We start from the raw sequence: 24,052 nt of genomic DNA on the forward strand, positions 1-24,052 counted from the left end.
GTAAGCCTAGCCATTCTGCAAGTGTTCCCGTACAGTGGTGAGTCAAACCCTGGCGGTGTTAGTAATTGGACCTTGCCAGAACCCTAGCCAGCGTGGGATCTCTTCAAGTCTCAAATCTGAAGTCTATATAATTTAAGTGGGTGAAAAGCACCATAAGTCCCAGCAAAGCAACAGGGCTCCCAAGAGTTACACTGCATCCCTTCTACTCTACTCCGTACTGTGTGTTGTACCATCTACACCTGCTCTGTTGTACCTCAGCCAGACTCGGCCCGCATCTCATTGATTCGAATAAGCCAACCGGAGTCAGATAGTGACTCCGTCAGCTAATTTCTGCCCTGTATCCATTTTGTGACTGGACCTAAAACCGTTGTATGCCAGATACTGGGCAAAAATCTGGGTTCCCGTATTAACAAAACGTGGTGTGAACCCAGCCTAACCCGACGTCGGTGTGTTTCTTACTCCCGTGTTTGGCCCAGGAGAAGCTGTCTCCACCTCGGAACGTGTATAGGCTAACAGTGCCCTGCATCACGAATTGACAAGGATATCTTGCACCTACGTGGCACCACATAGCGAAATTTCCGTATGGAACGCTGAAATTCCCATTGAAAGTCCCATTGATTTCAATAGGATTCTGCTGTGCTGTGCACATGGCAGAATTTCCTTGGCAGATGTATCTGCTGTTGAAATCCTGTTCTGGCATCCAAAAAAGGAATAGACATGTCTATTCTTTCTGCAAATTCCACTCGGAAATGCATTGCCATCTATGAGACAACGCTTTTCCGAGTGGTTTGAACGCCGACCGGAACATTCAAATGTGTGGAATGTCTGCCTTTGTTTTCCAAGTGGACATTATGCACATTTTTGTGTGAAACCGGCCTAAGTAATCTTATCCCACATCAGATAGTTAGCATTTGTTCTGTACAAATAAGAGAAGTTATGTTTTCACAGCACTGCTTATCCTGAGAATGTGATGTCTACAAATGTTTCTGTGTTTGACATGCTAATAGTTACACTATTAGCCAGGCTGAATGGACCTGCTGTGTCTAAGGGGGTGGTGACATGTTCAGGGTTAATAGCAATGACTGAATACAAAGGCAGGAGTAGATTTTAAAATAATGTAGTCTCTTTCTTTCCTTTATACATATCCTCCATTTATGATCTGTTTCTGGATTTGTATTCAATTATTGCAATTAAAAACCTGAACATGTGAACAGACTCTAAGGTAGCTAAAAATGTAAAAAGTACCTGTGGCCAGTCTCTTAAAAATGAGACTGCATAATCATTAAATAGCTTATGGTGCCCTGATCACACTCCTTTAATTTACAGTTCCTTGATATGCCCGTTCTTGAGATATGTAGTCTGACAATTTAGTGAATCAGTCATATGATGTAAACTTAAAGGAGTACTCTGGTGGAAAACATTATTTTTTTTTTTTTTTTAAATAAACTGGTGACAAAAAGTTAAACAGATTTGTAAATTGCTTTTATTTAAAAATATTAGAGAGGAAGTTGAATAGTTATTTTCTGTCTGACCACAGTGCTCTCTGCTGAAACCTCTGTCCATATCAGGAACTGTCCAGAGCAGGAGAAGTTTGCTATGAGGATTTGCTCCTACTCTGAACAGTTCCTGACATGGACTGAGGTGTCAGCTTAGAGTATTGTGGCCAGACAGAAAAAAAAAACTATACAACTTCCTCTAGAGCATACAGTAGCTGATAAGTACTAAAAGGATTAAGATTTTTTAAATAAAAATAATTTATAAATCTGTTTAACTTTTTGGCACCTGATGATTAAAAAAAATAAATAAATGTTTTCCACTGAAGTACCCCTTTAATTTTAAAAACTGGAGTGAATATCAGAGGTTGGGTGGTATTATACAGTCAGGGGGTGTGTATTAGGCACACATGCACCTTAATGTACAACATTTATATCCCTTGACTGTGTAATCCCATCCATCACCTGATATTTACTCCCATTATTAAAACTAAAGCTTACTTGTTACCTAGGGAAAAAAAAAAAAAGAAAACACAGATGTTACATTGTAATAAGGAACATGTTCCTGTCACATTTATTTGTGTTGACTCTGGGTGGCCAGATAATAGCCATTTTGTGCTGCTTATGTCTCCTGTATTCCTCTCCCTAGCAGGGGACGTGTCCTTGAGTAAGATGTATTAGCTTTCTCTTCCTGACTCTGCATCTCTCAGTGCCTGCTACAGGGACACAGATGACGTGCTGTAAATACATAAACCTGGCCAGGAACTGAATATCAAATTAACTTGTATAGGTAAATCTAGTGCCCCCCCCCCCCCCCCCCACTGAGTAACCCCTTAAAATATTAAAGTCTATGTAGTCAAAGTATGGCTTCCACAAGATCTCAGGAGTTGCCCTGTGGTATCTGGCAAAAAGATGTTAGCAATATATAATATATGTCATGTAAGTAGAAATGGGGATGGGGGTTGATGGGTTGGACTTGTTTTTTTCAACACATCCCTCATTTTCTTTAAGAAATCAGATTGGGATCTGGTTAATTTAATGTTCAGATAGGCAGTACAGGTAAAAGTATCATCCATATGAATGCCAGCACCCATGGTTTCTCAAGGAAACACTGCAGAGAGAAACATGCTGTCTCTACTGGCTTGCTTTCTTCCAGTAGTGCACCCTGGTGACATCTATACTTCTGGCTTCCGCATGATGTGAAAAATTAGTCAGACAAAGCCTCTTTCTTCCATTGCTTCATGGTCTGATTCTGAAGCTTCTATGTCTACTCAATACAACATAACTCTCCTTAAGAAGTCACTGGTGTGAGTTATTGGAGGTTGCATCCTGCAAGATTAACCAATATTCCCAAATGACAATGGCTTGTTTCAGGGGGATAATGTTACTGCAAATATTGTTCAAATATGGTTTAAGGAACAGGACAAAGAATTTTAGGTGTTGTCTTCAGGTGTTGCTTTTAACATCTTGGTGCCACAAGACACCTTTAGAGGTCATTTGAGTTCATATGTCAAGGCTGTTTTAGGTAAATGACGGGGCCTACACAATATTAGGCAGGTGGTTTAAATGTGAAATCCTGTCTGTATACCATTTTAGGGCAAATCGATGTCATAGAGTGTTTCTTTGCTTGGGATCCTGAGATATGAGTAAGAATTAGAGATCAGCAAATCAATTCTAATAGAGTAGAATTTGCTTGCAATTTCCCAAAATATTCCGATTTTGCAGAATCTAAGTTTTTTGGGATTCCTTTAAAATGTATCACGACTCATGTCAAAGGCAGCTATCCATGTTCTTGTGCACTGAGCTACTGTATGAGGCATACATGTCACTGTTCATTTAACATTCACTGGACCAGGCACTGTGCAGCATGTATCACCATTTACTCACTTGTACAATTATTGAGATAGGTGGTCTGGTCCGTGCCCAGCAAATGTTAATTGAGGAGTAAGGCATGCAGTATATGGCTCTCCCGTAGTATACATAAGCAGGGACTTCTATGGTTACAGAGTAGCCCTTGTTTCTGTAAGTACTTTCAGTGGTGCCCTATGTAGGTAGCAAAAGTTTGTGACCGCCTAGTGGTAAGCAGCAATGCTCTATTAACATTCATTGGGTGGGACACAGAACACTCTGCATAGCATATATATTAGTGAGTAAGAGGTGATGCATAGAGCAAAGCCCAGCCCAGCAAACGTACTTCTGACATTTAGCACCCTGTCTCCATTTCCTACCTACCTTCTCTCAATGTTATAGCAGCACTGAGGTGAAGGAGGTTGTTCACAGCATCTCAGTGTAGTAAGGGAGAAAAGGATCCACGTCATCAGGGAGGGCAGATCAAACAGTCTGTATGGGAAAGCACACAGCAGTTTGTAGGGGAAGGGATTGAATCACACAAGCTGTGCATTGGTATACATAGAGAAGGAATAACACACAGGCAGAATCTACAGATACTGTGAGATAATATTTTAACTCAAGGTAACCACCAAAATATGTAAAAATCATTTTTTTATAAATTGAACTGAATAAAATTATGAAAAATGTTAAAGATTAAACGCCTGTGCCGAAGATTTGGAGCTCTGTGTTAGAAATGCGTCACTCTGAGTTCTACACGGATACTGAAAGATTAATCAGCACAGAATATTGACCATTAAGAATAACACTCATCCTTTAATAGCTCAAATGATGCCTAAATGCAATGCAAATGTTGTTTGAAAATCATACGTGATTTGTTTACCTCTTCCTTATTCAGATGAACATTTATTGAAAGAAAGGAACAGTAAATGTCCCATTCTAAAAGTACTTAAGATTTATTTTGTTGATCAAACAAAACTCTGTTTAATGTGACAATATTCAAGTTTATGACCATTTTAGTATGCGTGAAGTTCATGTCAACATCGTAAGCTGTTTCCATAACAATCATTGTGAAATCACTATTGTTTCCCATCTTGGGAGCATTATAAAATGTATTTTCCATTTCAAATTAACATTTAGTCGACCATGGTAGAACAAAACACAGAAAATTCTTGGATTTATTAATTTATTATTTTCATTTTTTTATGCATTGTCTTTTAAAAGTGAATTAGAACAACATATACAAATGGTACAGAACAAATACATTTTGTACATAAGAGCTGAGAAAATAGACATCTACAAATGGCAGTGGGGGAGGGGGGATATACAAGTTGGAAATAGCAGAGACAATGGGGGGAATTTATCAAACATTTTACAAATTTTTGGGTGTGTAAAAAAGTTGCAAATCTGACAAGTCAATGATCTTTCAACTATTTGTGAGACTTTTTGTCCTAAAGTGATTTTTACCCAATTTTGGATTATTCAGCCTTTTTACTTTGCAGTGATTGAGAATTTATCAAGTGTGACTTTTCTCCAAATGTAGCAAATTTGGCCGCAGAGTGCTCCAAATGTTGCAAATCAATACCAGCAATCTTTTTACTTACAATACTTGCTTACAACAACTTCACAGATGCAAAAGTCCCACACATGTGTACATGCACCAAATTTATCACAACACGTGTGAGCATGTCCACGTAACTAGAGCCTGGTAAGTCAGTTTTAAAAACATTTTATAGCTAAACACACATTGATAAATCTCCCCCATACTGTATTTAGTCCACCTTGTACATACAGTTTGCTATTGCAGGAGGCTGTAGCATTTACAAAGAACAATATAAGCAGTTAAGCACGTTGAGTGCCTAATTTTAAACTGTAGGCATACATTTTTGAAAATAAGTGTAATATTAATAACTATTGATATAAACCATAAAAATGTTTATGCTTATGTTCAACATATTTGTCATGAAATAAATTATATGCATCTGACTATTGTGTTACATACAAGTATATACAATAAAACACTTAAAATAAAAGACTTAATAGGGGCAATTGTGTAAAGAAGGCCTTATAAACTTTATTGTAAGTATTACTGCCATATGTCTAACCAAAATAAACAAAAACTGCATGTCATACATTTCTCCAGTTGGTAACAGATCACACTATATGCTGTCTTCTAAGATGCTAGTTTACAACAATTAATTGCTCTTTGAACTGATGTTCTGTGATATTAAACAACATAAATTAATAAATAAATATAAAACATTTCAAAGCTAGGGATGTAGCTATGTATAAACAAATAAAGTGACAGAATGTGCACCCAATGTACCACTTCATTTTCCCATCCTTCTAGTGATATTTTGTTGCTAAAGGGGTTTTTCAAGTTCAGTATTTGTGTTTTGACATGAAACACACTGAATCAACGTTCCGCACTCACCCAGTGGGAATTAAAACGTCCTCTTTGTTTGGGTAACTTCTTAAAACATTCCGAAGTGAGGGTAGAGAGATGCGGTCAGCGTCCGCCTCAGCCGGCCAGTCAGCGGACGCTGACCACATCTCTCTACCCTCACTTTGGAATGTTTTAAGAAGTTACCCAAATAAAGAGGATGTTTTAATTCCCACTGGGTGAGAGAGATCTTGCTTTTTTCTTTTGAAGTATTCCTTACTAGTTATATGACGCCATGTAATTCACTAGAACAAATAATATCAATAGGCAACAGGTAAAACATTAAACTGCATAGTTAGGGATATACCTTATAAGACATTAATAATTAAATCTTTTTAGGGCCTATTCACAAGCCTGAATTCCTGGGCAGAATCTGGTGGAACAATTCAGTTGCAGCAGCATCCGATTTTTTTTTCTGTGGGATTCTACTGCACCATGTACATAGCAGAATTTTGGAATCTGCTCAAAAATGCATTGCCATCTATGGACACGGCGCATTTCCGAGCAGTGTTAATGCTGTCTTGTTCGGCTGATGCTGCTGCCCATGGAATACCTGGCTGAAAATTTCACCATGTGAAAGAACCCTAGCTCTCAGCTTATCATCAGTTTATATAAGATATCTTACACACCTACCAGGAATTAGTCCTCTTAATACATACTTTATTAACATATAAATTGTGTAGGTACATAAACCAGGAAGTAGATTCTTTTCATATTCCCCCCCACCCGTGAAAAAAAAAAAAAATGTGGTAGTGTGTAAATTTAGGAGGAGACCTTCTAAGGGTGGCTTCACACTGCCTTTTTGTTTTCAGTTTTTTCTATACAACAGAATTCATTTCACATTATAAACAAAACAAATTGTATATGTTTATTTGTTTTTTTGGCCATACAAAATAGTGTAGTTGACTACGTTTTTGTATACAGCAAAATTAGATGGACTTTTCCTTCCTGCTGAATCCACTTCTGGCTTTTGGTTCAAAAAGCTATCATTGATCAGAATTAATCTGAACCTAATCAGAATATGATTACGATTCTATCCTGTCACCCACAATGAGTTTGAGTCCTTTCAAACATTTTATATTTGTGTAATGGAGAGTTATTAAAGGGTTACTCCGCCCCTAGACATCTTTTCCCTTATCCAAAGGATAGGGGATAAGATGTCTGATCGTGGGGGTCCCGCCACTGGGGACCGCCGCGATCTCCCTGCTGCACCCAGCGTTTGCTTAGAGCATTGGGTGCAGTGCCAAAGGCTCAGGACGTCACGGCGGCACCCCGCTCATTCCATCACGGCCAAGTCCCCTCAATGCAAGTCTATGGGAGGGGGTGTGAAGGTTGTCTGGGGTGCTGCAGTTGAGATCCTTTGGATTGGGGATAAAGTGTCTAGGGGCGGAGTAGTAGACAGCATAAATTAATGGATACATATTAGCACCAAAACAAGTAAACATCATAAAGAGTTTAGCTTTTAAGTATTATTACCTGAGGATGATCTTTGTGATTATGAATAGTTCTGAAAAACAGCTACAGCTTATATCCCCCAGTTAGTTATCCTGTTTAATAACATTACAATAATTTCCTATCTACAAAGGTTTGTACTAATATCCGGAAAGGCAACAAAATATGGTCCTCAATTAACACGAAAGGGTAAGGGGACTCCTGCTTGCAATACATATTCTTATTTACTATAAAACAGCCAAATTACTAGGCACTAATGTACTAAAAATGTCATTAGCAGTAAGTCAAAAGACAACAGAGCGCTTCTGTGTGCGATCTTCCAGGCCAGGTGGGATTATGTGGGTGAGTGAGGAACGCACTCACCTGGTCGGGTTGTGCATATTCCAGGCACAACGCTGATGTGGGCTTAATGAAACAACTGCTGCGGCTTCCCACGCTGGATCCACCGGCGTGTGAGAGACAGTGAAGGAGGAGGAAATCGGAAGCTAAGATCGCGCTGTTGCAGAAAAGGTTCAAGGATACTGGTAGAAGTCTTAATTTCTTTTATTCTATTCACACCAGGTAGGGGACCCCTGCCTGCCATACATATTCTTATTTGCTATAAAACAGCCAAATTACTAGGCACTAATGTACTAAAAATGTCATTAGCAGTAAGTTTCAGCTTTAACATACAACTGACACCCTGCTGCAACAACCTGGTTTGAAATTAACTCAATAATGAATGTGGTTTTGGTAGTTGGCAGTTGGCTTGTCGGCCTAACAAATGCCTCCAGTTATGCCATGTGTATGAGCCTATAAGGCCCTCAATAAAGGCGAGATCTAAACTGTTGCATATCAATATATCACAGAAGTATTGCAGTATATTATAGAAGTGATTAATCAATAATCTAATCAATTCCAAAAAGGGACTAACAGATATTGTGAAAAAAGAATGCTATTATCCAAGTCCAGCGTCAAAAAGCAGCTGACCATACATTTTCCTTGTAGTAGCCACTGGAGTGAAAATTTAGTGTTGCTAACCATGGCTCAGTGGAAGAGCTGCTTTCTATTAGTGGCTCTCCATTTAACTAATAGGCTAATATGTGAAGATAAAGACTGCATATAGCCTTCACACTTTCACAGAAAGATGGATACAAAAATAGACAAAAAGGCAGCATTCCAGCTCTGGTTATGTTCACACACAGTTTTTGAGCCCAATTTTCAGTTTTCTTTATTGTTCACACACAGTTTTTCTCTGCCTTTTTTTGCTTTTTTCCACCTGTTTATGGCTCAAATTAAGGGCTCAAAAATTATATGTGAATATAGACTTAATGTGATGAAAAGATGGTTGATCCTTTTTTAACCTATAAATGTGACTATTGTCTCAACCTCTTGGAACCTTTTTCAAAAAAGATGAGACTCTAGAAGAATCCAATGGTGTTTTATGCCAACTAAGTCAGTCGGCACTAGGACCGTGCAGAGATTGCAATTCTCTTACACAGAAATATACTCTGCATGGATTCTGCAGAAGCTCTACCGCCGAAATTCCAAAGTGTGGACTGTGCAGGGTAATACACTTGACAGCAATGGGATTCTGCTGTACCAGAATTTCCGGGCGTTATTTCTATGCAGAATTACGCTTGGAAATTCCTCAGTATGAACCCTGCCTTAGGGTTGAATAATGGATTCACCCTCTTTCACCCTGACTAGAGTGCTGCCTTTTTTCTTTTAATTTTTGCATTGCAAAAGGCTCCTTGTCGGGCAGGAGTTATATAAATCTTCGACAATTATCGATATTTCGTAAACCTGGAGGTAATCAAACACTTGGTTTAATTCATTGTTGTTTCTCACTCTTTTATAAGCCACACATTACTCTGATTCAAAGTTTAAAAAACATGTGACTTAAGAAAACCTGTCATCAGCATCACTAACCTATTGGTAGTGCATTTACTGATCTATGATTTCGTTTCTTTGTTATTCCTCTTTTTCTTAGCATACAAATTAAGTGGTTTCTTCCACTTGGGGCATTTCCAAGTCCAAAGTGCACTTTGATGTCCAACCTGGATCCTCATAGTGAATACCCTCCTCCTCGGTGCTGATCCTCCTCCATCCTAGACATAAATCGAGGGGGTGAGACATCACGATGGGGTGTGACGTGACGTCACATCTCCAGTCCTGGAAACAAAGAGGTTTCCGAAACTGGAGACGCAGTCCCACATAGAATGCAGGTGCTGCACGGAGATCGAAGGGGGTCCCAGCGGTGGGCCCCCCGCGATCAGACATTTTATCCCCTATCCCTTGGATAGGGGATAAGATGTATTTGTCCGGAGTAACCCTTTCATTTTTATACTAAGAAAAATAGGAATAACAGAGGAAGGAAGGTACAGATTGGATAGGGGATAAGATGTTTTTCGGTGGAGTACCCCTTTAAAGTCTTCACATGGCCCAGTTATTGGCAATGAAGTACATGTGGCCATTCACTTTAAATATTTGTTGGCAGCACAACCCTGGTTTACACGGGGAGATGTACTGCCAGGAAACAATGATTTATAAGGTCACATGATCTATGTGATCAGCTGACAAAAGTTTGATTGCTTATAAGCTAATTGCTGACCTATACACGTGGCAATAATCGGCCATACGGCCAATAATTGCCCCATGTAAGAGGGCCTTTACTATTGTAGTGTAATAGGGGGACATTTATCATCGTTGCTTTGGTTTTGCTTATGTACGACATATTTATTATACTATCACCGGGGGGTTGATAAATTTGACTCACATAAGCAAGAAACAATAAATCACTCTGGAATACCATTTTTTAGCACACATAAGGAAAAAAGAAAAAGCATTAAAAAAAAATGGATACCACTTTTTCTCCCTAAATGTACTAACCCATTTTTAGTGTTTTTTTCTCATTTCAGATCTGTGTATTCAGTGGATTACGATGATCAGCGGTTTTTTGGTTTATTATTAATAAAATGGTTGACGAGGGCTTGTGGGGGGAGTGTTTTTTGCAATAAAAGTTTTTTAAATGTGCTGTGTATTTAGAAAAAAATTTACTTTACAGGCTTAGTAGTGGAAGCCATCTTAAAGATGGAGTCCATTGCTAAGCTGGGGCTTAGTGTTAAGCTGAATTACAGCTGGCACTAACCCCCAATTAATAGGGGTGCTGGGAAGAGTCGGTACCGACAGGCCCGGACCATTAAAAATGGTGCTCCTGGGCCTAGGCGGTAACAGGCTGGCATTATTTATGCTGGGGAGGGCCAGTAACAATGATCCTCGCCCACCCTGGTAATGTCAGGCTGTTGCTGCTTGGATGGTATCTGTCTAAGAATAAAAATATGGGGAACCACACTTTTTTATTTTTTATTTAATTATTTATGAAAAACAAAACACATAGGGTTCCCCGTAATTTCATTCTCAGCGGGAAAAATGAAATTACAGTGCCCTACTTTCATATTTCTGTGAGTCAGCCGGCTCCACTCCCCAGCCATCTGCCAACATCTACCACCCGTTTGCTAGCTGTTGGAAGACTACAACTCCCCGCATGCCCTTACAGTGAGGACATGCTGGGAGTTGTAGTCTTGCAACAGCTAGAGGGTGGGAGGTAGATGTGGGCGGATGGTAAATGCGGGTGGGTGGCCGAGAAGCGGAGCTTCACAAAAAGTCGCACAATAGTCGCAGTTGCCACTTTTTGTGCTTTTTGTGTGTTTTTGTTTTGTGGGCCAGGTCTGACCTGGCTTTGACTTGCGACTTTTTAAAGGGGTTTTGTGACTTGTTTTTGCTCATGTGCGACTTTCGCACGTGATAAATTCCTGACCACTGCAAAGTGAATACTGAAAGTTACTCAGTTAGGCTGTTTGCAACTTTATATGTACCCACAAAAGTCGCACAAAAATTTGCTTTGGTGCACGTGTGACTTTTGACTTTTGTAAGCAAAACAGATATCTAAATCCCTTGATAAACGTACCCTGTATACTATATAATATTTATACTTCTACCACTAGGTTTGCTTGGAGCATTAATAATTTAGCCAGTCATTTGGGTGATGGGTTACTTTCAGAACTGTTTGTCACATAATATGGTTCTTCTACATACATTCTGCTCATGTGGGGAAATGCTTAGTTTATTATTGGTCCATCAAATACTTGACAATCTTTTTCTTGTGAGGTTTCTGTTCCCTGTGGGGGGTATATCTGTTGTCACAAGCATCTCATGAAAAGAAAAGCTATTACTTATACAACTTACGGATGATTTGACTGGCCCTCGTAATGTATCTTGTGTAGAACCATGCCTATCAGGTAATGGGGCAGAACTGGATGAAACCTGGCTTACTGTAAGAGTGCTAGCACTTTTAGAAGAATATTTATAGATCATTTTAAGGAAAGCAGTCTTTGTATTGGTGTCTTGTTTGTATAAGATAATGTAGCACTTTGGTAAAAATGTACATGACAAAATGCCATAGTTTGATATAAGGATTACTATCATTTCAACAGCTGGTAAGTATATGCCAGATGTAGTGGCATATATGGGAATAAAAGTGATCCATGCAATGAAGTAAATCAACATTCCAAATGTTATAAATTTGGCTTCATTGTAGTTCTCTGGCAGTTTTCTGCCTTTAAATGCAAAAATGAAACAGGCAAAAGCCAAGACAGCAATATATCCCAGCATTATACCAAATGCCGCAGTGGAGCCTTCATTACACTCCAATATGATGGTTCTTGGAAAAGAGAAATTCTCTTTGATATGTGGAGACCAAAATACCAACCAAGTGGTGCAAATAATCACTTGAATCCCGATACACACAAACACTAAAGTAAATGGTTTGTAGAGAAACTTCAGAATACTGTGAACTTTTGGTTCAAATGTGAAAGCCAACAAGATTTTGATTGACTTAAGTAAAATACATGCCACCACTGTTGTAAAACTTATACTAAACATAGTTTGCCTTACTTTGCACTTGAACTCAACTGGTTCACCAATAAAAAAGACTGTACTTACAAAGCTTAATAGAATAGAAATGAGGATGACATAACAAAGAATGCCTCCAGATGCCTTGACGACCGGTGTATCAAAGTTCTTAGCAAACAGGATTGCAATTGCAAAGATAGCCAAAATTCCAAGACAAGAAATAAAAAGAAGTACAATTGCCAAACCATCATGCCAGTGGAGAAACTCTATTTTCTTTTGGAAACATATGGAACTGTTGACTGGAGACCACTGAGTCTTGTTATTGCACTGAGAGCAATAGACCATATCTAGAAAGATTACAAAACGGAATACAATAAATAACACAATAAATGATACTATGATTAAAGACTTTATTGTTATTGTATTTTTTTTTGAAGCTTTGAAAGTACAAATGTTTTTCCTAGCTTTAACAAAGGGCCCTATTACACAGGGCAATTATCCACCGAAGGCTTATATTGCCCTGTGTAATAGGACCAGAGATCAGACGATCATTGTCCGATCCATTCATTCTGACTTGCTAAACAAATAGTGGATGTGCAGCCGATGAGCTAATGAAGCAAAGGGCTGCATGAACAATCCATTGATTGTCCATGCACCCCTCAATGCACTATACTTGAGCATTGTAATAGGCTCTTTATACAAGTGCCGATCTACAAGATTTGTTCTCATTTACACCTGTGTAATAGGGCCTTTAAAGGGGTACTCCGGTGGAAAACATTCAACTGGTGCCAGAAAGTTAAACAGATTTGTAAATTACTTCTATTAAAAAAATCTTTACCCTTCCAGTACTTATTAGCAGCTGTATGCTACAGAGGAAATTCTATTATTTTTTAATTTATTTTTTTGTCTTGTCCACAGTACTCTCTGCTGACACCTGATGCCCGTATCAGGAACTGTCCAGAGAAGGAGAAAATCACAATAGCAAACCTATGCTGCTCTCTACAGTTCCTGACATGGACAGAGGTGTCAGCAGAGAGCATTGTGGTCAAGACAAAAAAGAAATTCAAAAAGACTACAATTTCCTCTGTAGCATACAGCTGCTAATAAGTACTGGAAGGGTAAAGATATTTTAATAGAAGTAATTTACAAATCTGTTTAACTTTCTGGCACCAGTTCATAAAAAAAAAAAGTTGTTCTACCTCTTTAAGGGGTTGTCCAATCGCAGACCACTCTTTAGTATGAGGGATATATTTATGATGACCAGCTCCTAAGATTTTGGAAAACAGCTGACACACTGCTGACTGTGTAAGTTGCATTGGCTGCCTATTTTAACTACTTTGACTGTTGTCTCAGCAGGGAAAATATAGTATTGCATGTGACCAGTGTGAACCATGTACATGATTGGCCTGAATGACCCAGAGCAATAGTTTCCACAGGTTAGTGGCTCTGTTGTGGCTCATAGAGGGGGTTTCCAAGCAGGGACATGGTGTATATTAAAGGGGTTGTCACGATGCCGGCTGGCAGGAGGTGGATCCTCTGTGCCAGAGAGGGATTGGCGTGGACCGTGCTAGTGGACCGGTTCTAAGTCACTACTGGTATTCACCAGAGCCCGCCGCAAAGCGGGATGGTCTTGCTGCGGCGGTAGTGACCAGGTCGTATCCACTAGCAACGGCTCAACCTCTCTGACTGCTGAAGATAGGCGCGGTACAAGGGAGTAGACAGAAGCAAGGTCGGACGTAGCAGAAGGTCGGGGCAGGCAGCAAGGATCGTAGTCAGGGGCAACGGCAGGAGGTCTGGGACACAGGCTAGGAACACACAAGGGAACGCTTTCACTAGGCACAAGGGCAACAAGATCCGGCGAGGGAGTGCAGGGGAAGTGAGGTATATATATGGAGTGCACAGGTGAACACACTAATTAGAACCACTGCGCCAATCAGCGGCGCAGTGGCCCTTTAAATCGCAGAGACCCGGCGCGCGCGCGCCCTAGGGAGCGGGGCCGCGCGCGCCGGGACAGGACCGACGGAGAGCGAGTCAGGTACGGGAGCCGGGGTGCGCATCGCGAGCGGGCGCCACCCGCATCGCGAATCGCATCCCGGCTGGAGGCGGTATCGCAGCGCACCCGGTCAGTGGATCTGACCGGGGCGCTGCAGTAACGAGAGTGTAGCGAGCGCTCCGGGGAGGAGCGGGGACCCGGAGCGCTCGGCGTAACAGTACCCCCCCCCCCTTGGGTCTCCCCCTCTTCTTTGAGCCTGAGAACCTGAGGACCAGACTTTTATCTAGGATATTGTCCTCAGGTTCCCAGGATCTCTCTTCAGGACCACAGCCCTCCCAGTCAACCAGAAAAAAGGTTTTCCCTCTGACCTTTTTGGAGGCCAGTATCTCCTTTACAGGAAAGATGTCCGAAGAACCGGAGACAGGAGTGGGAGAAATAAGTTTAGGAGAGAAACGGTTGAGGATGAGTGGTTTAAGAAGAGAGACATGAAAGGCATTAGGAATACGAAGAGAAGGAGGAAGAAGAAGGTTGTAAGAGACAGGGTTAATCTGGCACAAAACTTTGAAAGGACCAAGATAGCGTGGTCCCAATTTGTAGCTGGGAACACGGAAGCGGACATATTTAGCGGAGAGCCATACCTTGTCTCCGGGAGAAAAAATGGGGGGAGCTCTTCTTTTCTTATCAGCAAACTTCTTCATGCGTGATGAAGCCTGTAAGAGAGAATTTTGGGTCTCTTTCCATATGGTGGAAAGATCACGAGTTATTTCATCCACAGCGGGCAAACCAGAGGGCAAGGGAGTAGGGAGGGGGGGAAGAGGGTGATGGCCGTACACCACGAAAAATGGGGATTTGGAAGAAGATTCAGAGACTCTGAAGTTATACGAGAATTCGGCCCATGGTAGAAGATCTGCCCAGTCATCCTGGCGGGAGGAAACAAAATGCCGTAAATAATCACCCAGGACCTGGTTAATTCTTTCTACTTGCCCATTGGATTGAGGATGATAAGCAGAAGAAAAGTTTAATTTAATCTTGAGTTGTTTACAGAGAGCCCTCCAGAATTTTGACACGAATTGGACGCCTCTATCCGAGACGATCTGCGTGGGCAACCCGTGAAGACGAAAAATGTGTACAAAAAATTGTTTTGCGAACTGAGGCGCTGAAGGAAGACCAGGAAGAGGAATAAAATGTGCCATCTTGGAAAATCGATCAACGACCACCCAAACAACAGTGTTGCCACGGGATGGGGGTAAGTCTGTAATAAAGTCCATACCAATCAGAGACCAAGGCTGTTCGGGGACAGGCAGAGGGTGAAGGAGACCAGCAGGCTTCTGGCGAGGAGTCTTGTCCCGGGCACAGACAGTGCAGGCCCGCACAAAATCAACAACATCCGTCTCCAGAGTCGGCCACCAATAGAAACGAGAGATGAGTTGCACAGATTTTTTGATGCCCGCATGGCCTGCGAGATGGGAGGAGTGACCCCATTTGAGGATTCCGAGGCGTTGGCGTGGAGAGACGAAGGTCTTCCCTGGAGGAGTTTGCCTGATGGAGGCTGGAGAAGTGGAGATCAGGCAGTCAGGAGGAATGATGTGTTGTGGAGAGAGCTCTACTTCCGAGGCATCCGAGGAACGAGAGAGAGCATCGGCCCTGATGTTCTTATCGGCAGGGCGAAAGTGAATTTCAAAATTAAACCGGGCAAAGAACAGAGACCACCTGGCCTGGCGAGGATTCAGCCGTTGGGCAGACTGGAGATAGGAGAGATTCTTGTGATCGGTGTAAATAATAACTGGAAATTTAGATCCCTCCAGCAGATGCCTCCATTCCTCAAGTGCTAATTTAATGGCCAGTAGCTCTCGATCCCCGATGGAGTAGTTCCTCTCCGCCGGAGAGAAGGTCCTAGAAAAAAAACCACAGGTAACAGCATGCCCGGAAGAATTTTTTTGTAGAAGAACCGCTCCAGCTCCTACTGAGGAGGCATCAACCTCCAATAGGAAGGGTTTAGATGGGTCAGGTCTGGAGAGCACGGGAGCAGAAGAAAAGGCCGACTTGAGCCGTTTAAAGGCGTCTTCCGCTTGAGGAGACCAGGACTTAGGATTGGCATTCTTCTTGGTTAAAGCCACGATAGGAGCCACAATGGTGGAAAAATGTGGAATAAATTGTCTGTAATAATTGGCGAACCCCAAAAAACGTTGGATAGCACGGAGTCCGGAGGGGCGTGGCCAATCTAAGACGGCAGAGAGTTTGTCTGGATCCATTTGTAGTCCCTGGCCAGAGACCAAGTATCCTAGGAAAGGAAGAGATTGACATTCAAACAGACATTTCTCCATTTTGGCATAAAGTTGATTGTCACGAAGTCTCTGAAGAACCATGCGGACATGCTGGCGGTGTTCTTCTAGGTTGGCAGAAAAAATCAGAATATCGTCCAGATACACAACAACACAGGAATATAAGAGATCACGAAAAATTTCATTAACAAAGTCTTGGAAGACGGCAGGGGCGTTGCACAGGCCAAAGGGCATGACCAGATACTCAAAGTGTCCATCTCTAGTGTTAAATGCCGTTTTCCATTCATCCCCCTCCCTGATGCGGATGAGATTATAAGCACCTCTTAAGTCCAGTTTGGTAAAGATGTGGGCACCTTGGAGGCGATCAAAGAGTTCAGAGATAAGAGGTAGAGGGTAGCGGTTCTTTACCGTGATTTTATTAAGACCGCGGTAGTCAATGCAAGGACGTAGGGAGCCATCTTTTTTGGACACAAAGAAAAATCCAGCTCCGGCAGGAGAGGAGGATTTGCAGATAAACCCGTTTTTAAAATTTTCCTGGATGTACTCAGACATAGCAAGAGTCTCTGGGGCGGACAGAGGATAAATTCTGCCCCGGGGTGGAGTAGTGCCCGGGAGGAGGTCAATAGGACAGTCATAAGGCCTGTGAGGAGGTAGAGTCTCAGCTTGTTTTTTGCAAAACACATCAGCAAAGTCCATATAGGCCTTAGGGAGACCGGTTACAGGGGGAACCACAGGGTCACGGCAGGGAGTACTGGGAACCGGTTTAAGGCAGTCCTTGAAACAAGAGGTACCCCAGCTCTTGATCTCCCCCGTGGACCAATCCAGGGTTGGGGAATGGCGTTGGAGCCACGGTAGTCCAAGGAGAATTTCGGAAGTGCAATTGGGGAGGACCAAGAACTCAATTTTTTCTTGATGAGGTCCGATGCACATTAGAAGGGGCTCCGTGCGGTAACGTATGGTACAGTCCAATCTTTCATTGTTAACACAATTGATGTAGAGGGGCCTGGCGAGACTGGTTACCGGGATGTTGAACCTGTTGATGAGAGAGGCCAAAATAAAGTTTCCTGCAGATCCGGAATCCAAGAAGGCCATAGTAGAGAAGGAGAAGGTAGATGCAGATATCCGCACAGGCACAGTAAGACGTGGAGAAGCAGAGTAGACATCAAGGACTGTCTCACTTTTGTGCGGAGTCTGCGTGCGTCTTTCCAGGCGGGGAGGACGGATAGGACAATCCTTCAGGAAGTGTTCGGTACCGGCACAGTACAGGCAGAGATTCTCCATGCGGCGTCGTGTCCTCTCTTGAGGTGTCAGGCGAGACCGGTCAACTTGCATAGCCTCCACGGCGGGAGGCACAGGAACGGATTGCAGAGGACCAGAGGAGAGAGGAGCCGGGGAGAAAAAACGCCTCGTGCGAACAAAGTCCATATCCTGGCGGAGCTCCTGACGCCTTTCGAAAAAACGCATGTCAATGCGAGTGGCAAGATGAATGAGTTCATGTAGATTAGCAGGAATTTCTCGTGCGGCCAGAACATCTTTAATGTTGCTGGATAGGCCTTTTTTAAAGGTCGCGCAGAGGGCCTCATTATTCCAGGATAGTTCAGAAGCAAGAGTACGGAATTGTATGGCGTACTCGCCAACGGAAGAATTACCCTGGACCAGGTTCAGCAGGGCAGTCTCAGCAGAGGAGGCTCGGGCAGGTTCCTCAAAGACACTACGAATTTCCGAGAAGAAGGAGTGTACAGAGGCAGTGACGGGGTCATTGCGGTCCCAGAGCGGTGTGGCCCAAGACAGAGCTTTTCCAGACAGAAGGCTGACTACGAAAGCCACCTTAGACCTTTCAGTAGGAAACTGGTCCGACATCATCTCCAAGTGCAGAGAACATTGTGAAAGAAAGCCACGGCAAAACTTAGAGTCCCCATCAAATTTATCCGGCAAGGATAGTCGTAGGCCTGAAGCGGCCACTCGCTGCGGAGGAGGTGCAGGAGCTGGCGGAGGAGATGATTGCTGAAGCTGTGGTAGTAGCTGCTGTAGCATCACGGTCAGTTGAGACAGCTGGTGGCCTTGTTGCGCTATCTGTTGTGACTGCTGGGCGACCACCGTGGTGAGGTCAGCGACAACTGGCAGAGGTACTTCAGCGGGATCCATGGCCGGATCTACTGTCACGATGCCGGCTGGCAGGAGGTGGATCCTCTGTGCCAGAGAGGGATTGGCGTGGACCGTGCTAGTGGACCGGTTCTAAGTCACTACTGGTATTCACCAGAGCCCGCCGCAAAGCGGGATGGTCTTGCTGCGGCGGTAGTGACCAGGTCGTATCCACTAGCAACGGCTCAACCTCTCTGACTGCTGAAGATAGGCGCGGTACAAGGGAGTAGACAGAAGCAAGGTCGGACGTAGCAGAAGGTCGGGGCAGGCAGCAAGGATCGTAGTCAGGGGCAACGGCAGGAGGTCTGGGACACAGGCTAGGAACACACAAGGGAACGCTTTCACTAGGCACAAGGGCAACAAGATCCGGCGAGGGAGTGCAGGGGAAGTGAGGTATATATATATGGAGTGCACAGGTGAACACACTAATTAGAACCACTGCGCCAATCAGCGGCGCAGTGGCCCTTTAAATCGCAGAGACCCGGCGCGCGCGCGCCCTAGGGAGCGGGGCCGCGCGCGCCGGGATAGGACCGACGGAGAGCGAGTCAGGTACGGGAGCCGGGGTGCGCATCGCGAGCGGGCGCCACCCGCATCGCGAATCGCATCCCGGCTGGAGGCGGTATCGCAGCGCACCCGGTCAGTGGATCTGACCGGGGCGCTGCAGTAACGAGAGTGTAGCGAGCGCTCCGGGGAGGAGCGGGGACCCGGAGCGCTCGGCGTAACAGGGGTTATCCACCATAAGGTGATTTTAGTACGTACCTGCCAGTCAGTAATGGACATGCTTAGGAAGGATCTGCACTTGTCTTGGGGCTAAATGGCTATGTTGTGAGATTACCATAACACTGTGGCTAGCTTTTTGTGAACTGGTATTTCCTGTTTGAATTTTTTTTTTTTTTTACTACAAATCCCACAATTCCATTTTCCTCCCTCCCACACATCAGCCACCCCACCCATTGAAACAAAAATAAGCTGCATCCATTCAAAAGACCTGTGCTTTTCAATCAGGGTGCCTACAGCTGTTGCATTAGTTGCAGATTGATCTCTCTCCCACCAAGCGATCCCTCCACCCATTGAAGCAGACAGGCTCCCTGTCATCAGCTGACTAGTGAGTCAGGTCTCGGCCGCATTGCAAGCTGGGAAAAATCTGAGACAACAGTCATTTTGTATGTTTTTCAAAATAAATATTGGAGTGAAAATTCCAGAAGAATTGTGAAAAAACCGTCACACATAGGTACAGACACTATATTATGAACTACACTAACTTTACAGCCCCTGTAGCATAGTCAAATAAAAAAAAAATAATGGAATACCCCTTTAACTATGTAGAACATTGGATTAAGCATCCTACAAACTTTGTGATTTATCACTGTGTATGCAGTGACTTGGAGAACAGACTACTACTCCTTGTTTGCATGGGGCATGTGCATGAATACAAAAAAGCTATTTAAACAATGAACATTGATATCTGTTTTTGTGCACCTGAATTAAATTTTATTATAGCATTCAGAGTTGTCAGGACCTAGTACCCCACATTTATTATACAGTGCCATACTATGTCTTATTTTTGTAGGTGAACAGGTAATAAGTTGCACTTAAAAACTGCAAAAGGAAATTTGCAAAACAAAAAAAAGTTTGAAAAGAAGAAAGCAGACAGGAGAATTGGGCTTGGTTAAACTTTCACACAGGCGGGTTATACCGTTATATTCCAAAATTGCTGTAAATATAGCGCAAATTTTATAGAGATTTTGAAAAATAGTGGTACACTTGTAGAGCCACATGTGTACACAGCTTAGCAAACTCAAAAAATTATTGGATTATTTAGTGAGTATTGGGAGCAAATGAAATTGTACTCAGTAAGGTAATACAGCCGCATTTTTGCATCCAATTCATAGCTGCAAGTTCCAGTCTGAACTGACAGCTGACGGTTCAGGTCATCAGAAGCGTGGTCTGGCTGGGACTACTAGCAGTAATAAAAATGGAAAAATGCAGACGGCCTTATTCACATATAACTTTAACTGCAGATTTATGTTTTTGTAAGGTACCTGAAGAACCGGTATAGTGATTTTCAGGGCATGCAACGCACTCATAACAACATGTATGCTGACTCCTTGATGATTTCTTCATTTGGCCGGGCTTACATTCATCTGAACATCGAGATCGGATCTTCTGTAATATCAGGAAAATTTGTAAATTTGTTTGAATTTGTGCCTCATAATTGTTTTATGAGCAACTGTCATGACAATTTAGCCCCTAAACTTTTAACAGTATGTCAAAGATGTTTATAATTGTAATGCAGCCATACTTTTAGTTGCTTTATAGCTGTATTGATATCATAAACATCTGCATCAGTCTAAGGGGCAAGTCCAAGGGTTCGCAGTGCATCGGGCCACCATGGCTATCTCCCTCACATCATCGCTGGGACAGCTGTGGGATTGACATACTGTTTAAAGGTTAGGAGGCTAAAAAGTCATGACAGTTACGCAAATTTTTTTTTACATGGAAATAGTTGTTTTTCACACCATCTGGCTTTTGAAGGATTGGGTGAGAAGTAATATATAAAAAACTTTCAAAAACTTCACTTAACTGCATGGTGTGACATGATATAAAGCCGACAATCTAATATCTGTGAGAGCTGCAAAACAAATCGTAGACTAAAACTTAATGTTTATTAGGACTCAAAAAAGAAATCCTGTTAAGACAGGAATACCATCACAAAATATCACCCTAATAGGGGCAAAAACAAATCAAACCACACTGTATGAAATTACCTCACAAGAAGTGATATATGATATCCAATAATCAACAACAATAATAGGTTTATGTAGGAGTAGTATCACAACTGGCTATCATTTACCCTAGCTCCGTGGTTAGGGGGTGACTGAGGGAACAGGGACAACAGGGGAGGGGGGGAGTGGACTGGGGACCTATAAGGCCCTAAAATATCCCTAGGGTATTATTGCCCGAGGCAGAGTTGATGTCCTAAAAAGGATGCCCTGCACTGGAACCTGCCTTGTTGTACTACACGTACCTGATATACACTACCTCACTTACTAAAATTCAATGCTACCTCTCTCACTTGGGCAAAAACACTGTGCATACTATTGACGATAAAGTATGTGTACCCCAGAGCCAAAATTGTGGAGAGTGGTAAGTAGGTAGTTAAGAATATAGAAAACTACTTGTAATTTATATGCAAATAGAGTATGTCAAAGCTTAGGTAAGTCTATAAAACAGATAATAAAAATATACTAACCACTAAATCATAGAGTAAACCTAATAATGACACATACAGGGTTGAACTAGATAGCTCATTACCATACACTCAGCTTATTCACAGTATATGTATGATACTTGATTGATAAGACTCCAATAGCTAGCTTATCATAATAAAGTAGGGTGTAAACAGTAGTACAGAAATAATTACAATGCAAGTGTGCTGTTACAGTTTACATACCCTATATATACAGTCATGGCCATAAATGTTGGCACCCCTGAAATTTTTCAAGAAAATGAAGTATTTCTCACAGAAAAGGATTGCAGTAACACATGTTTTGCTATACACATGTTTATTCCCTTTGTGTGTATTGGAACTAAACCAAAAAAGGGAGGAAAAAAAAAAAGGAAATTGTCACACCAAACTCCAAAAATGGTCTGGACAAAATTATTGACACCCTTTCAAAATTGTGGAAAAATAAGATTGTTTCAAACATGTGATGCTCCTTTAACTCACCTGGGGCAAGTAACAAGTGTGGGCAATATATAAAAATCACACCTTTAAGCAGATAAAAAGGAGAGAAGTTCACTTAGTCTTTGCACTGTGTGTCTGTGTTTGCCACACTAAGCATGGATGACAGAAAGAGGAGAAGAAAACTGGAGGACTTGAAAACCAAAATTGTGGGAAAATATAAACAATCTCAAGGTTATAAGTTCCTCTCCAGAGATCTAGATTTGCATTTGTCCACAGTGCGCAACATTATCAAGAAGTTTGCAACCCATGGAACTGTAGCTAATCTCCCTGGGCGTGGACGGAAGAGAAAATTGATGAAAGGTGTCAACGCAGGATAGTCCGGAGGGTGGATAAGCAGCCCCAAACATGTCCCAAAGATATTCAAGCTGTCCTGCAGGCTCAGGGAGCATCAGTGTCAGTGCGAACTATCCATCGACATTTAAATGAAATGAAACGCTATGGCAGGAGACCCAAGAGGATAAAAAAGCAAGAGTACATTTTGCCAAAATGAACTTGAGTAAGCCAAAATCCTTCTGGGAAAACATCTTGGGGACAGAGGAGACCAAGATAGAGCTTTTTGGTATAACACATAATTCTACTGTTTACCGAAAATGGAATGAGGCCTACAAAGAAAACTACACAATACCTACAGTGAAATATGGTGGAGGTTCAATTATGTTTTGTGGTTGTTTTGCTGCCTCTGGCACTGGGTGCTTTGAATGTGTGCAAGGCATCATGAAATCTGAGGATTACCAACAGATTTTGGGTCGCACTGTACAGCCCAGTGTCAGAAAGCTGGGTTTGCGTCCGAGATCTTGGGTCTTCCAGCAGGACAATGACCCCAAACATATGTCAAAAAGCACCCAGAAATGGATGGCAACAAAGTGCTGGAGAGTTCTAAAGTGGCCAGCAATGAGTCCAGATCTAAATCCCATTGAACACCTGTGGAGAGATCTTAAAATTGCTGTTGGGAAAAGGCGCCCTTCCAATAAGAGAGACCTGGAGCAGTTTGCAAAAGAAGAGTGGTCCAACATTCCGTCTGAGAGGCGTAAGAAGCTTATTGATGGTTATTGATGGTTATAGGAAGCAACAGATTTCAGGGTGTGCAACCAAATAATAAGTTAAGGGTGCCAATAATTTTGTCCAGCCCATTTTTGGAATTTGGTGTGACATTATGTCCAATTTGCTTTTTTGGTTTAGTTCCAATACACACAAAGGGAATAAACATGTGTATAGCAAAACATGTGTTACTGCTATCCTTTTCTGTGAGAAACACTTAATTTTGTAGAAGAATTTCAGGGGTGCCAAAATTTACGGCCATGACTGTATATAAGTGCCACAAATAGTAAACCAAAAGTAAACAAACTAGTAGTGCACCGGCAGTAAAATAAACAGTGATGCCATAAACAGGCAGATACTTATATGTCCAGATGAAGTAGGTATAAACGTCTCAACATGTTTAATGGCCCAGATGTCAGGAGACCGATAGGAGTGAGATGACAATGAGCATGCCATACTGTGTGTACGATGGTCCGGATGTGTGAGTGGCTAACTAGATCAGGCAGGAGCGCAGTTAAATGCTCCTTGAAATGCACAAACCTGAATCTAATTGGAAATGCGTGGACCTCATCAATCCGCTCGATGCCGTGACGCCGGAAATTACACATAACGATATATCTATCAAAGTTTACTATTTGTTGCGCTTAGATATATATATTGGGTATGTGAACTGTAAGAGCACACTTGCATTGTAATTATTTCTGTACAGCTGTTTATACC

General features: G+C 42.3%; 1 protein-coding gene across 2 annotated transcripts in view; it reads right to left on the reverse strand.

The window, feature by feature from the left end:
• Positions 1–11,338: 11,338 nt before the first annotated feature.
• GPRC6A (G protein-coupled receptor class C group 6 member A) overlaps positions 11,339–24,052 on the reverse strand; it is a 159,962-nt gene continuing 147,248 nt past the window's right edge. For both annotated transcript variants that reach the window (XM_056566406.1, XM_056566405.1), the window contains exons 5-6: positions 20,589–20,712; positions 11,339–12,476 (exon numbers count right to left, since the gene is read on the reverse strand). In XM_056566406.1, coding sequence (XP_056422381.1) covers positions 11,356–12,476; positions 20,589–20,712 — 1,245 coding nt within the window. In that variant the 3' untranslated portion in view covers positions 11,339–11,355. The remainder of the gene's footprint in view (positions 12,477–20,588; positions 20,713–24,052) is intronic.

This window comes from Hyla sarda, chromosome 3 (assembly GCF_029499605.1).
Source record: "Hyla sarda isolate aHylSar1 chromosome 3, aHylSar1.hap1, whole genome shotgun sequence".
NCBI classification, from domain to species: domain Eukaryota; kingdom Metazoa; phylum Chordata; class Amphibia; order Anura; family Hylidae; genus Hyla; species Hyla sarda.